The sequence below is a fragment of the Ammospiza nelsoni genome, chromosome 14 (genome assembly GCF_027579445.1).
Source record: "Ammospiza nelsoni isolate bAmmNel1 chromosome 14, bAmmNel1.pri, whole genome shotgun sequence".
Lineage (NCBI taxonomy): Eukaryota > Metazoa > Chordata > Aves > Passeriformes > Passerellidae > Ammospiza > Ammospiza nelsoni.
Window position 1 is genome coordinate 2,921,762 of NC_080646.1, and position 15,344 is coordinate 2,937,105.

The 15,344-nt window shown below is 50.1% G+C and overlaps 1 protein-coding gene across 1 annotated transcript in view; it reads left to right on the plus strand.

The window, feature by feature from the left end:
* The first annotated feature begins 1,208 nt into the window (after positions 1 to 1,208).
* The window catches only part of CHSY1 (chondroitin sulfate synthase 1), a 75,158-nt gene continuing 61,022 nt past the window's right edge, over positions 1,209 to 15,344 (plus strand). Inside the window, exons 1-2 of the mRNA XM_059482483.1 lie at positions 1,209 to 1,480; positions 10,307 to 10,802. Of these exons, the coding sequence (XP_059338466.1) occupies positions 1,209 to 1,480; positions 10,307 to 10,802 (768 nt within the window). The remainder of the gene's footprint in view (positions 1,481 to 10,306; positions 10,803 to 15,344) is intronic.

Below are 15,344 nucleotides of genomic sequence, written 5' to 3' on the forward strand. Positions count from 1 at the left end.
TGTAAAGGCCGAAGTGGGCAGGAAATGGAAGAAACCACAATGATAAGCAGGAGGTCAGTGGGTAGTACTTGATAAGTTTCTTCTGTTGAGACTGGAAGGTTTTTTTCCTTTGAAATGTGAGGGGTTTGTGGCTGCAGCATTTGAAGCTGAAGTGCTCTGTAGATGAAACGCTCATGGAGAGTCAGTGTGGACAAAGGAAAAAGAAATCTTCATGCAATAAAGTCTTCAATCTGTTGAGCACTCACTATAGCCTGTGGATAGAAACAGACTGACCTATTTCTGGTTGGTTTAATTAGCAAGGTGGGAAAAAACAGAGAGTGCCTGTGCCTTGGCTCCTGTCACCACAGCCTGTGCTGCACAAATGCACCAGTGCCAGGCAAACAGGGCTGGAGGCTGCTCCTCACTGCCTGCATCCCCTTGGACTCTGTGCAACGGGGCAGAGCAGGGCCTTGGGCAGCAGGGACCCGACCTGGTGCCTGTCCTGGGTCGGTCCCCAGTGTCCTCCCATCCTAGTCTGAAGGGCTGGGCTCCCAGTTCTGCTTGGTGCAGGCGCTGGAACGCCTATCCCGGGGTTATGTCCAGCGTCTCACTCCCTGTCCCCAGAGCTGAGCATCCACATTCTCTCGGCCTCTGCCCCTCCTGATCTGGGCAGCTGGGCTGAGGTTCTGGTGTGCCAGTTCAAGGTCCCAGTGTGGGATAGGGCCAGGTTTCCTATCCCCTGTGTGGAATGCCTGGTTAAGGTGCCGGTCCCTGTCACAGAACGGGTTTGGGTTGGAAGGGCCCGTACCGCTCATCTCATCCCACTCCGTGCCCCGGGCAGCGGGGATACCTTCCCACAGACCGGGCTGCTCCAAGCCCGTCCAACCTGGCCTGGAACACTTGCAGATTCGGGGCGGGACGTGCAGCGGTGCGGCTGCAGGGCGGTGCTCCCGGAGCCCCCTGCCCAGGGCCGCGTCCCGGAGCGCCTCACGGAGCGGGGGCCGCCCCGGGGTCTGCGCGGCGGCGGCTCCGGCAGGGCCGGGCGGGGCCAGGGGCAGCGCGGCGGGGCCGCACACGGCGCCTGTGCCGAGGGGCAGGGCCGGGGAGGCGGGCGGCCCCCCGCTCCCCTCCCTCCGCTTCCCGTCCCTGCCCCTTCCCCCATGGCGGCGCTGGGCGCCTCGGCGCGGCTGGCGGCGGCGGCGGCGCTGTGAGCAGCGGGCCGGGCGGGCATGGCGGGCCGCGGCCGCCGCGCCTGGCTCAGCGTCCTGCTGGGGCTGGTGCTGGGCTTCGTGCTCGCATCGCGCCTCGTCCTGCCCCGCGCCTCCGAGCTGGCGGCGGCGGCGCGGCCCCACCGAGCCCGCCCGCAGGGCTGCCGCCCGCCGCCCGCCGCCGCCGCCGCCGCCCCGCCGCGCCGCCCCGGCCCGCCGGCACAGAGCTTCCTCTTCGTGGGGGTCATGACAGCGCAGAAGTACCTGCGGAGCCGCGCCGTGGCCGCGCACCGGTGAGCGGCGGGGGCCGGGGGCGCCCGGCGGGGATGGGGGGCCGGTGGGCTGCCTTGGGCTGGGGTCTGGGATGGGCTCGGGGTCGGTTCGGGTGGGCTCGACTCGTCTCAGCTGGGTTCGGTCACGTTCAGCTGAGCCGGGCTTGGCTCGGTTCGCTCCCATTCAGCCGAGCTGGGCTTGGCTCGCCTCGCTCCCATTCAGCCGGACTCGGTCCGGCCGGCCAGTTCCCCCGGGGTGAAACCGCGCGGCCCGGGATGCCCTTACAGCCGGGATGGCCGGGGGACCACTCGCCCTTCCCCGGGGCAGGTGCGAGCGAGCCTCGGGGCACCTCAGCCCCCGCGCTCCTCGCTCCCAGCCCCGTGGCGCTCTCCGGGCGGGCTGCGGCAGCCGCGGTGCCCCGAGCGCGGCTCCGCTGCCCGGGCGGCTCGGCACGGACGCGAGGGGTCCCTGAGCCGCGCTGCCGCTCCCGCAGGGTCTGGCTCAGCCCGGCTCCACCTGGCAGGTGGCCCCGGTGACCTTGCCTGAGGGTCAGGCAGCCCCGCCGGTGCGAGGGGACGCTCAGTGCCGGTCACCGGCGGTGACACGGGCATCAGAGAGCGTCCCTCGGTGCCTCTGCCTTGGGCGCAGCTGCGCCACGCTGGTACGGTCCTTGGCCGCTGCTTGTGGAGCGAGCTGACAGCCTGACGGTAACAGAAATAAAGTTTGGGGACTACTGTAATGCCCTGGGTAAAGAGCACTGTGCCAAGCTGAAAGCTTGTGCTAGGGAATGAGACCCAGAAAAGGCATCTGGGAACAAAGAGTAAAACCCAGCTCGGCTCTCTGCAGCCGCTGCTGAGGCTGAACCAGGCAGTGAAACAGCTCGGATGGGAGAGTCAGCCTGGGCTAAGCGCTCCGTGCCTCAGACTGGTTGAGCTAATGTAGGAGCCAGGGTCTCGGAGCCGTGTGTTTGTTACCTGAGCACCCCTAATTTTGCAGCAGGAGCAATCTGGGTGCTTTGCACTGTGTGCTGCTCACCGTGGTGCCCAGGTGTGGCTGGGCATGGCCGTGAGTGCCACGGGCTAAGGGGAATTCTGTCCAAAGCCTCGGCAGCATCAGGGTAATCATCTCTTCTGTGAGACATGTGTCTGTGGCTTTGGTGGAACTCCGTGCTCTGCTGAAATGTGCTGGGATGTGCTCGTTGCTCCGGTGTGTGCGCCAGCAGGCAGTGCTGGGAGGCTGCACGGGAAGCCTGCTTGGGAAATCTGAAAGACTCAAGGGCTAAAATGTCAGCTCGGGTACACCCCAGCTCTGCCTGAGCCAGCACCCTCAGAGGAGCAGCCAGGAGCTCTGGGGCAGATCTTTAATAAAACATCCCCTTCAGTCTTGTGCTAGAACAGACCCTTCTCCATATCTTGCCTGCCCTGGCTGGAAAGTACTTGTGGCCCTATTGGCCAGTAAGAGCAGGGTGACAAAACTATGATGATGGGCCATCATACTATCGTTCCCAGCTCGCCTCTGGTTTCAGGAAATCTGTCTTTATATCAGCATCCAATGAAATAAAATTGCTTTATTTGGGCAATCTGAGGCATACTGTCCACCAGCGATGGTTTTAATGGAAACTTAATTCCTTCTTCCAGCAGTAGACCTGTAATTAAGTTACAGAGAGCGCATGATTGATGCTTTGAAATGGGTGAAGGAATCTGTTTCTTCAGGGTTATGTTCTCCCTCACCATGTGGGTTGGAGTATTTTGGATTGCAAATCTCACAGGCTGTGCAATTTAGATTTACATACAAGGAGGCTGGAGTCGTGTTGGGACATCACATACCAGGTTTTATGGCAGAATACTTTTTCTAGCATCCATCACATTTTGCATCAAGAATTTGGAAAAGGGAAATTTATCACTGTGTTGTCCAGAGTGTTCTTTGGGGAGAAATTCACTTTGCTGGTGTGGGAAGGATTCCTGTTTTCTCCTGGTTTTGCCTGTGCTTGCTGAACAGTCTGGTGCTGTGGCGGAGCTGGGTTTAGAGAACAAGATCTGCGACATCTGCTCTCACAAAACAATGGCTAAAGATGCAACTTAACAAATTCAGCTAATGGAATCGAGCTCCTTCAGCCCTTAGATGGAGATCTGAGTATTGCTTTTTACTACACTGCTATTTTGGTTTAACCTCTAGAGATGATGTCTGTTCTTGGAAGAGACGGATAAAGAGACTCTTAGTCGGGCTAAATGCGTTTTTCTCACCTCCGTTGGTGAAAGAAATGAGCTAATGTCCCGGTGACAGGAAGACATCTTTGGGGGAAGATGGGGAGGGGGGAAGAGGAAGACAAACCTGAAATCTTAAATGGCTTTTGATTGCCATGAAGTACTCAAGCAGACAATTGCTGGGATTACTACATTGACAAAGCATCCTGGTGAGCTGAATCGCTGGCACAGCCAGTGAAATGGGAAGCTGCTAGCAAGGCATTCCCGGGGTGGCAGCGTGTGCAGAGCCTTGATACCACGCTGAAAGGAATTAGGGATTCAGAGGCTGAATACCTCCAAATTGCTGTGGCTCAAAGGCCATTTACAGACACAGCTAAAAGGGACCGGAGCGGAAAGCATTTGCTGATCCTGGCTGCTGTGAATCCAGATAGGGTCTAACAAGAGGGGAAGCAATCCACTTCCTGAACATCAATCATGAGCAAAATGACCACTGCAAGGCAAACCAGGCCTGCTGGATTTTCGGGAGCCGCCAGCTCTTTGTAACAGTCCTGCTTTTGTAGTCTGTGAGGCAGAGAATAAGCTTTAGATCCACAGGTTTTCGGAGGGCAGATTTGCAGCCTCAGCAGTGATTGCATCCGACAGCCAGGTTAGCAGAGCTTCCCTTCCAGGAGGCCGGGGAAGTGCAGCAGCAGGAGCCACGGTGTCACTTGGAAGGACAAGGAATAGTCAGGAAAAGAGCTGGGCAGGAAGGAGTTAAAGGGATGGCTGGGGTTCAGGGAAAGTGCAACAATATGTGCTAATGCTTTTTCAGTTGAGGGGAGTTGTCCTAAAAGAGCTGCAGGAAGGAGAGGATGGGAATAAGCAGTCTCCCAGAAGATTTAAGTCTGCTGTCTCAGGAACAGAAGTATCAGGCAGTTAACCCTTTTTTTTTTTTTTCCCGTTTGCGTAGCAACTAGATTTCCTGGGAAACGTGGCAGGAGAGTGGTGTGAATGCAGTTAATGGCGAGATGTCAGCGGCTGGCCTTTGGCAGCATCTCTGCAGGAACACAGCCACAGCACTTCTGGGTTTGGGACGGTCCCCAGGGCACCGGCAAGTGCCACGAGGACCAAGAGGGATGCCCGGGGCTGGTGCTGAGCCATCCCTGCCCCGTGGCAGAGGGATGCCCGGGGCTGGTGCTGAGCCATCCCTGCCCCGCGGCAGAGGGATGCCCTTTGGAGGGTCCATTTCCAACCTCTCTTGGTGGTGGCTTACAGGAAGCTGGAATCCAAACACCTGAGTGCTCGGAAGAGCTTAAGTGAAAGGCAGCCAAAGGATTTGGGTGTGGGGGAGTTTGGGTTATCTGTCTAAGCCTGCGCTTACACATTGTAAGTGCATTGCTCCTAAATTCAGATCTGCATCAGTCGGGTGGTTTGGCCCGTTCTGGGCGCTGTTGGGGGATGTGATGGGTTGTGGAGCTCCTGCCTCTTGGGAGGGGGCCCTGTGGAGTGACTTGGGATGTTGTGCCAGCACAGTACGTGTTTTACTTCATGTGTGAATCGTACCACAGTACTGCAGCAGTGAGAACTCGGTGTCCTGCTCAGGTACCCTCCACCAGAAGCATGATGTACATGGCATTTCTGGCTGTGACCTAAAATCTGTGAGGATGTTGAAGGAACAGTATGAAAGAAGCACACAGAGCAACTGTCATTGATACAGGGAATGGGGGGTAAGTAAAATAAGGTCACTTACACCCCCCAAAATAACCATATGGCCAAAAGCTCTGGGACACTTGGGCTCTGATCTTAGCCTGGCCACTGATTGTGTGCCTGTGGGTGATGGATCCATTTCTGTCCCTGTGTCCACAAGGAAGGTGGATGTGCATGGACAGAAAACTAGCATCACTTAAAATTGGAGGAGTTTAGCTCAAAGGACTCAAAGAGCTGTGGAATCTGCTTGAGTTCTCTGTTAAAGCAATCCTGCAGAAACCTGAAAGGAACTTTTCCTCAAAATTGGAATTCTGTAATGCAGATCTTAGTGACAGAGATGTGGAAATTTAAAAAACCAGCTTTTTTTGGTGACTTCCCGTGTGTTATCTACAATACCATGTGCAGGAGTAGTGTGCTGGTTTCCGAGCTCAGCTCTCCTGCCTGAGCTGTGGTTCACTGCTTCCCCTGTAGCAAATGTTGTTGGAAGAATGGGGCCTTGAAGAACAGTGATGCCAAACTAGCCCTAATTCAACATGGAATTTAGCTGCATTCAAGACATCAGTCTTTCATGTCTGTTGTCTTGCTGAGTTCTTCACAAATTATGATTTTCTTCAGCTTAATTATACAAGATGACTATTTCTCAAAACTTTAAATGATTTCTCTGATCTCCTCTGAGGGAAACTTCCTGAGCTGCAGACAAAAACCAAATACATTTTTTGTCAGTCTTCAGCCTGAGTCTTTACAAAGGGAGCACTGTCTGCATAACACCACTGACTGTGCTTCTGCCTAGTCTGCAGCGCTGATAAGCAGGATAATACAAATAAATAATAAATACTGGAAACTGAAGGGAAAACATCCCAGATCTGTGCTGCTCTTGCTGCAAGCTGTGCTTTAAAGCTTCTTTTTAAGTGAAGAAATTACTTCTGACAACATTTCAAGACTACAGTTGTGGTCACTTTTTAGAAAATACTGGGGTTTTTCAGCGCCCTTGGTGTGCACAAGGTTTTCTGTATTTCGTGAATTCCTGGGCGCCAGCTAAAAAGATAAAATCTTTTCACCCACTTTACTTGTGACTTGCATAGCCTAGGGTACACATAGGATATCCAGTGTGCAAAACTGGGTGAGGGAGGAATGTTAAAATTGATTTGGTAGCCACCAATACTGGAGCATCACTGGACTCATGTCCTCTGCTTAGAGATTTTTTTCCTGAGGAAGCATTACTCATTTAGTTTGTGTTTGTTTAATTTTCACTTTGATTTCCTTGTCAGCACAGCCTTCTGGTTTGTGGAGCTCTGTGCACTGAGAGAAACCAGGTCACTCAGCATCGTGCAGGTTTTTTACCTCCTGGGGAGGGTAATGGAGAGCCTTGCTGTCCTGATTCATGCACATCCTCCTGCTCAAGCAGCAGATTCAGATTACACGGGGGAGATAAAGTTGGGATCTGTCAGGGTTTTTAAATGACCAGTTCAGGGCCGTATCAGTTGTATTCACAGGCTGATATTTCTCTGTGGACAGAGTTGAAATGGCTTTGACTGAAGGCTCAGTGATCGATCACTGCAGCCCAGGTGGTCTCTGCAGGTGCAGATACAGAGTCTGGTGGCAGAAATGTTGTGTCCATGTGTCCTTTAAACAGCTCAGGGTGACAGGGCGGCGGGGAAGAAGGAGGGTGTCAAATTTCAATAAAAATATTTTTCTGGGTTTTTTTTTTCATTATCAAACATACAATTCTTTTGCAGATACAACCTGCAGGGCTTATACTGGAGAAACCTTGACCAGGAAAGTGATGTCAGCTGGTGGAAGGGGGTGTTGATGGGGAGGTGTTGTGACAAGAGCTCTGTGCTCAGGAACTGAAGGGTCAGGTTGCTGCCCATAACCTGAGAGCAGACAAGGTAAATGACAGTGCAGGTGGGAGGATTGGCAAGAAGTGTAGGTTTTACATACTAAACTACAGAATTGCTGGTGATGGAGCCAAGTCTGATTATTTGCAACACTGGATTAAAAAGTTAAAAGCAGCTTTGATCAGAATTCATCCCTGCATTTATCAGTCCTTAGTTCTGCTGATAACTGGGGCCAGAAAAACCTACTTACAGTTCATCTCACCCTCTGTGGTTTGGCTTCTTTGGCTGAGTGCAGCAGCATGTTTCCTGAGCAAACTGTTCTCCCTGCATTCTGTCCCAGCGAGCTGAGGCTTGGACGTGAGGGGCAGCCCGTGGTGGCTCCATTGTCTCAGCCCGTGCCCGGGCTGTGCTCTGTTGACACAGACACTTGGGCTGTTTGTCCATGTGCGAGGGTTTCGTCCCTTTGGGTTCAAACAAAGCCACGGTCACAAATAACACGTTGAGCTGTCTCTTCCTAGAAACTGTGTTGCTGCAGGAGGTGAACAAAGGCTCAGTCAAGCTGTGCTGGTGCAGGGTCGATGTGGTTGACATGAGATCCCAAGGCTGGAGTGACATCGTGGTGCTCACACAGGTCCTTGGGGTGTGGATGTTGTTAGGGCACGGTGTTTCTGTCCCCCTTCCTGCACAACTGCAGGAATGTCTCTGTTTTACCCCTGGTCTAATGTGAAACCTAAATGTGGCTCATATGGAAAGTGGGCTCAAACTGGCTTTGGGATGAGGGGTTTAGTGCAATAGGAAGACTGGGAATCAAGCATGCCATGCTTTATGGATGTGCATGCATTTTGTTCCCTTTCTGTTGAATGGGAGCTCTTCTCTTGACAGTAATTAGTGGTTCTTGAGGTGAGGGTGCCTATTTGGAGTGCAGGGAGTAAATTTAAACTGGGAATCAACAGAAGGGCTTGATGACTACCAGGAAGGAGCTAAAGCTTGGAGTGATAGAAGACATCCTGTATTGCCCATAGATTATGGTCATGATAAAGGCAGATCTTTCAGGGTATGAAGAGCAAGTCTGAAAATACATTGTTTGCTTTTGAATAAAAAAGTAACTGAACAGAAATCTCCAAAAGACTTTAGGTTGTAACTTCAACCTGGTGGTTGTCTGCAGAGTGTCCTGGGTCCACCCAAAGCTGAGTCTCAGTGGATGTGATGAGCTGCATTTCTCAGTAACTCCTTCTGTCCTTTCTGTGACACTAAAATTTAAATGCATCTTTTGTGAAGAAAAGTTTTTCAATCTTAGACTGGGAGCTGATATGGGAAGAGCTGTGGATGGTTTGTATGTGGAGTGTGGGTGTTAGAAAACAAACAGCAGAACTTCCTTAAGTTAGTGAAAGTTCAGGATGTGACAGTGTCTCCTTTTAAAGCAGGCAGTTCTCAGTGCTTTACCAGGATGTGATTTATAACCAGCAGTACTGTGCATTAATTGCTTCACTGATGATTAAAGACCTCATCACCTCTGTTGTGAAGTCAGTGGGAATGCTTCCATTTCCTTTACTCTGTGCTCTTCTGGAAGCTCGGATCTAAACTTTTGCTATGAAACACTACCCATGGCAGTAAGAAATCCAGGAGACAAAGCTTTTAAAGTAATTGGGTGATATTCATTACACTCAGTGGAATTATTGAGAAACTGTTAAGGTGTCAAAGTTGATGTTCAGGTAGTCTCATTAAATACCTCTGCATTTTCTGATGGAACTTAAATAATAATTCTCCTGAAGTATTTTTACATTTCAGATTTTATAAGATAGCTAATTCTGGAGATTTCAAATTTCAGATGGTCTGTGCTGCCCAAAATCTGCTCAGGTATTGGCAAGAAGCCTGTGCCGAGAGGCATCTGGTCAGAGTGACAGTGATGCATTGAGGGAATACTGTGTCCTTTACCTTGAGAGTCTTTTCACATCAGCTTTAGGTTATATCCTAAGTGTAATTGCCAAATAAAATTATAAATTATTCTTCCTCTATATAAAAAGGGGCAAAATCTGTTGGTTTTCCAACTAGAACAGTTTTCTGTTGGTTTACCAACTAAAATAGTTTTACCAACTAAAAATGTTTCTGTGAGGGATATGTGATCTCTTATCCCAGATAGAATCTCAGAAAATGGTACTGCAAGCTTAAAATTAATAATTTTTCAGGGCAAGGCTGTAGCAGTTATGTGACTGAAAATCCTCCCTGGAGGAGGCTGTGCTCTGCCTTGAGGAATCATCCTGCAGCCCTTCCTGCTGTCAGTGACCCAGTTTGCCCACGCAGATGGGTTGGATTTGTCGGAGAGGAGCGCGGAAGGTGTGGAGCAGATGTTGCTGTGCTGCTCTGCACAGGGAAGGCTCCTCTTCTGAGCAGTTCCTCTGCACTAGAACCCGGAATGAAGTGTCTGGAAAGGTGCAGGTGTTGGGTAGCACCATGTTACTGTGGGAATTAGGAGTTTTACAGGCATCTCTTAGAACTTTGCTGGTATGGACTAAGCCACTTGAGGTTACTTCTGCTCCATGCTCTGTGCTTTGCTTCTCCACACACCATCTGGAGAAGTTGCTCTTTGGTTGCTTTCCCAAGGGATGCTGTTTCCTTGAAAGTTCATGTGAATTTACTCTCTGGAAGTCTGTATTTCTGAGTACACATTTGAGCTTTTGGGAAGGCGTAGAGGGAATGGAAGGTGGCTATGATGCTGAATAATTTACAGGGAAGCTTTGGAAGCAGTGAATTCAGTTGTATGTGAATTGTTGGCCTGTATTGGATTGCCTCCATGTTTTGTGATCAATAGCTGTTAGTGCAAAACTGAGTGTGCTTAAGGAATCCTGCTTCCTACTAGTGAACTGCTGCTATTGAATTATTTTTCTGACATATGGAGGTGCAGAAATGGTACTCAGACTCTTGTCATATCAGAATTTTGTGTGTGTTGTACCAATTGCTGTGTGTGCCATGTGAATGTCCTCATTTGTGTGGTAAAAAATAACCTTTTGAGGTGTTCAAAAAAGAAAATTTGTAAAGCAGGTGAGCCGCAGTCTGGCAGCACTCTCTGCCTGCCCTGGTTTGCATATTTAATTATTGCTTCTTGTCTTTTCCAATCTAGAACATGGTCCAAAACCATTCCTGGCAAGGTCGAATTCTTCTCCAGCGAGGGTTCAGACACCTCTATCCCCATCCCCATCGTGCCGCTTCCAGGCGTAGATGATTCCTACCCCCCCCAGAAGAAATCCTTCATGATGCTCAAATACATGCATGACCACTACTTGGACAAATACGAATGGTTCATGAGGGCTGACGACGACGTTTACATCAAAGGGGACAAACTGGAGAACTTCCTCAGGAGCCTGAACAGCAGCGAGCCGCTGTTCCTGGGCCAGACCGGCCTCGGCACCACGGAGGAGATGGGCAAGCTGGCGCTGGAGCCGGGGGAGAACTTCTGCATGGGGGGCCCAGGGGTGATCATGAGCAGGGAGGTGCTGCGCAGGATGGTGCCGCACATCGGCGAGTGCCTGCGCGAGATGTACACCACGCACGAGGACGTGGAGGTGGGACGCTGCGTGCGCAGGTTCGCGGGCGTGCAGTGCGTCTGGTCCTACGAGGTAAGGACGGGGCAGTGGGGAGGGGGCTTTCGGGGCAGCTAGAGGGGAGGGGGGCTGCTGTGCACCGCAGATCCCCCAGCTCTCAGCTGCCTCTGCAGCATCACCATCCCACTGTACGGTTTCTACGCTTTTTGTTCCCTGCGAGTGTCACCCTTGGAAAATTTGGAAATGTAGCAGTAAGGAGGGAAGTGGAGGAATATTCGTTATTCATCACAGATATTTTTATTTAGATAGAAAGGGAATAAGCTGAAATCAAAATGGCCTCAAGTGCCTGCAGTCCTGACTGTCCAAGCCTCTTTTATCTTCTTTACCTGAGCACGTCCTGGTGTCAGTATGGAAAATGGATGATACAATTACCGTGTTTCTTGCTGCAGTTGAAATGTGTGAGGCTGACAGATGTTTGCCCTGACAGTGACAGTTTTTCCCCAAACTGGAGATGTCTCATGGTGGCTGGCACTGTAACCCTGCATGCTGAGCTGCCTCCTGGCAGCCCAAATCTGTTGCTGCTCCGGGCACTGGTTGGCAGCCCCATGCTGCAGGCGCCTGCTCAGCAGGTCCTTGACGTCAGCAGAGACAAGCCACCACTCTTACCTAAACTCATGGTCTGCCCACACTGATGTGCCTGCAAATTTGGCATTTTGGGGGATAAAAAATTAGAGAGCCTGTTTGTGGCAGAGTTTCCTGCTGCTGTTTGTTGGGAGCTGGCAGCTCCTCCCCGGGGGTGACAGGGGCTTCTCCTGCCTGGGTGTGCTGGGCTCCTTGGAGTGAGTCCTGGGTGTTTGCAGACTGCCTGGTTGGAAGCAGCTGCTGGGCTTGAGCTGCACTTTCACCAGGGTAAATGCTGGTGGGTCTGCCTTAGAAATATGGGAGAAGTTGAAAGCAGAAGAGAGGCTGAACAGTTTGTGCACAAACATTTACGACCTGACGCAACTACGGCTTTGTCCTTTCATGTGATGTGGTGGAGGGGGGCTCTTCTGCCTCTGTGGCAGGAACTGTGGTCACAGTGACAGTGAGGTCACAGACAGTGACAGATACTGCTGCTGAGCCACTCTTTCCCTGGCAAAGACTTGGGTTTAACTTTTGACACTGAGTTTCTGCCCCCAAAAGCTGTTGCTTTGTTTCAGTTCACAGTTCAGTGACAGGGAAGCCTCTGAGGAAGGGGAAGGAGGTTTCCAGCTGCAGTTATTAATTAATATCTTCTGTGCCTGGAGACTTTCTGTACTAACAGTGTCTCTCCACATTCCCTGCTTTCAGACCTGGAACTAGTTTATGTTGTGCCAGCATTGTGGTTTAGCCATTCGTAAAGAGTCAGTAACTTTTTCCACAGTTTTCAGCAGCATAAAATTTTTACTATAGACATTCAGAGTTGAAATAACTTCTGCTGTGAATGCCTGTACCATCTGGCATTTGATAAGTTACTGAAGGTCAGCATTTTGGTCTTATTGAAACTGTCAAAGAGCTCCTAAATTCAATACAACCAAATATTGGATTGAAATAACCAAAGGATAGCCTGCAACTGCGCTGGGAATGCTGTCTGACAGAAACAGATGGGGCTTTCTCATAATCAGTTTTGTTTGATGAGCTGCTGTTATTAGCCTTAATGCTGGATTCTCCTAAGTGCCATGAATTGCTTAAAATTGGTTTGTGTGAAGTATAAACTGTTGGGTGTTCAGAAGTAACCTGTGAGTGTGGGATGTTACGGCTCAGCTGTTGGGGAGAGTAGGAAACATTTCAATGACAAAAGCACACAGCTTCTGCAAGAAGTAGGCCCACTCTCATTTAGCTGTGGCTTTTCAATTTAAATACCTGTCATCTTTTTTTATCTGGTCCTCTTGTTGCCCAGATGAAATGTGCCTGGTAGTTTATTTCAGATAAAGCAATAGCTGTGTGAAAAAACACAGCTGTTGCAACAGCTGTGTTAGAAATGCTTGGTGTAAAAGTGACATTTTCCATGTCTTGTATGTTCATGAACATCAAGTAACAGGCCACTGTAAGTGAGTTACAAAATGTTGTGTTTCACTGAGCTTCTGATGGAGCAAAAAGTTTATCTGTGCCTGCTCTGCTGGGGCACAGCCACCGCATCCTTCACAATTCCCATCAGAGGAAAAGCTGTGACAGCACAAGGCTCAGCAGACAGAGCAGTGCTGGCCTTAGAAATCCCAAACCTCAGACTTCTCCTTTGCAGCCTGCACTTCCCATGCTGAAGAGGCTCGAGTGGCAGCACAAGGGAGGAGTTCAGGGCTCTGCAGTGACCCCCCAGCTCGCTGCGTTTCATTCTCAGCATCTCGGGCGTGGAGTGCCCTGCTGGTCCTCACCACGGGTGGCTTTTCCCTGCACTGTTCTCGTGGTGGGCTCCCTGCCCAGAATCGTTTTACTCATCTCCATGACTGTCACTGCCCCTTTCTCTGATTTTGGGATCCCACAATGTCTTTACTGTGCTGCTCATCTTCCCTGGCCCTGGCTCTGGTGGTGTGCCCGAATGCATCACCAGCCCAGCTCTGTGTGGCGTTTCTGCTCCCAGCAGTTTGTCTCAAAGCCCCTTTTTTTCCCCCTTCCTGTGTTTCTGTCACTGCTCTGCTCTCTGCAGTGCCTCTCAGACCACTTCATTAGAGTGGCATTGGTTATTGCCCGTTTCAGGACTCGGGAGGATTTGTTCACACTCTCCTGCCGTCAGGAGCTTTTCAGAGGCACAGCAGAGGAATTGACACCACCATTCTTTGCACTTCCTGTGTCATCTCAGCCCAGAAAAGCAGCAGCATGTGCAAGGTTGAGGACAACTGCAGCCCCCTGGGCTCTGGGCATCTCTGACCCACCCAAGCTGCTGCTTTGGGAGCAGTTTGCAGCCCATGAGGGATTTCAAGCTCCTATGACGAGGCTTGGAGCTGTTATTTGACACAGGTTGAGGTGAGTCACAGATGAGACATGGCTGTTAAATGCAAGTTCTTTAGGGCAAGGATTATTATCATTGTAAAAACAAAACCCAGACTGTGGCTGCTGTTTGACAAATAGCTGTAAAACTCACTCAATAGGGTGGAGCAACCAAAGCCAGAGAGTTTATGCAGCAAATTGTAAGAAAACAGTCATGAGAAGAATGGAGCTATGAAGTCTCTGAAGCTTCCAGAAGGGAGCTTCGGAGTTCATGAAGAAATACAGTGTGTGGTCCTTTTTCTTGAAGAGAACTGAAGGCTTGGAGTGAACTTCCTCAGAAGTGGTTCTGCATTTCTAGTGAATACTGGTACTTTAGACTTCTGGCACGTTGCTGGGTGTTATCCTCAGGAAAAGATTGCCTACTTAAGTCTCCTTCCTTCTCCCCTTTCCTCCCACCAGTAGTTCTTCCAGTCCATCTCATGTGAGTCACAGGGATGTGGAAGTTTTGTTTTCTCCTACATTGCCATGTGGTGCCACGCAGGGTCTTGGATTTCAGCCTTGAGAACATGTTCTGGTTTTGGTGACAAGCTCTTTCATTTGTGATTTAAACCATCCCAAAAGTATTGTTGATCTCAGTTTTGTGTCCAATATTTCCTTGAAATGCACCTGAATTACAAAGTCACTGCTGTGTAGCTTGGTGTTGTTTCAGCCTTGTTTTGCAGCTGTTGCTGAGTATTGTTCTAATTTGTGGTTAACAGCTTCACAATTTCATTACAGGCTCTTTGTAGCTGCTAGAAGTCAAGGCATACCTCAAGAAGTGCTGAGGTATCTCATTAATTTCTTTTGTATTTAAACCCTTCTGACACATGCTGCTTTCAGGTGATCCCAGTTCCTTCCTCTGTGTCCTACAGTGCAATACTGGATCCTACAGTGGATCCAGTGTAGCATCTTTTCCTAGCTCTGGCAGATACAAATAGCCAATTTTGTCTGTTTTATCTCCTGTTCTGATTGAGGTTGTGGGAGAAGTTAGGTGAGATGCAGGAAGTGTGTCTGGAGAAAGCAATGCTTTCCTCCAAACTGCAACAAGTGCTCTACAATGTCCTGAAAGGAGACAGGATTTTGTACAATATACATGGAAAGGAAGGTGTGACAAGGGCATTGATCACACCAGGAAACATAAGCAGCAAGGAAGAGCAGGTCCAACCTTTTGGGTGTTGGTGAGGGGAAAAAGTAGGACATTGGTGACCAGAGATAGCAGGGGGCTTTGGGAGAAGGGGGGTTTGAATTAACATTTTGTGTGGTCTTTCATCTGGAGTAATTGAAGATAATTGCTACTCTGAAATTCACTGAAGTTAAGAAACCCCTAAAGTGCTCATTATATCTGCCAAGTACACTGGCAGTGCCAGAACATACCATTTCTGGTATGGATGTTCCCAAGGGCAAAACTGAAGTTTATGCTTTTCTGTAAGACAGCTGGAAGTAAAAAAAAAACACCAATAAAATCAATTATAGTCCTGCAGTGATTGATCAGATCTGAAGGACTGGAAAGAGGTGCTGCTGTTAATGGCTGACCTCCAGTTCCTTTGCTCTACCCTTCTCTCATTAACAAAAAGGAGACTGATCCTGTTGGGCTGGATGAGAGTGACACCCAGCACAGAGTGAGCTCTCAGAGCA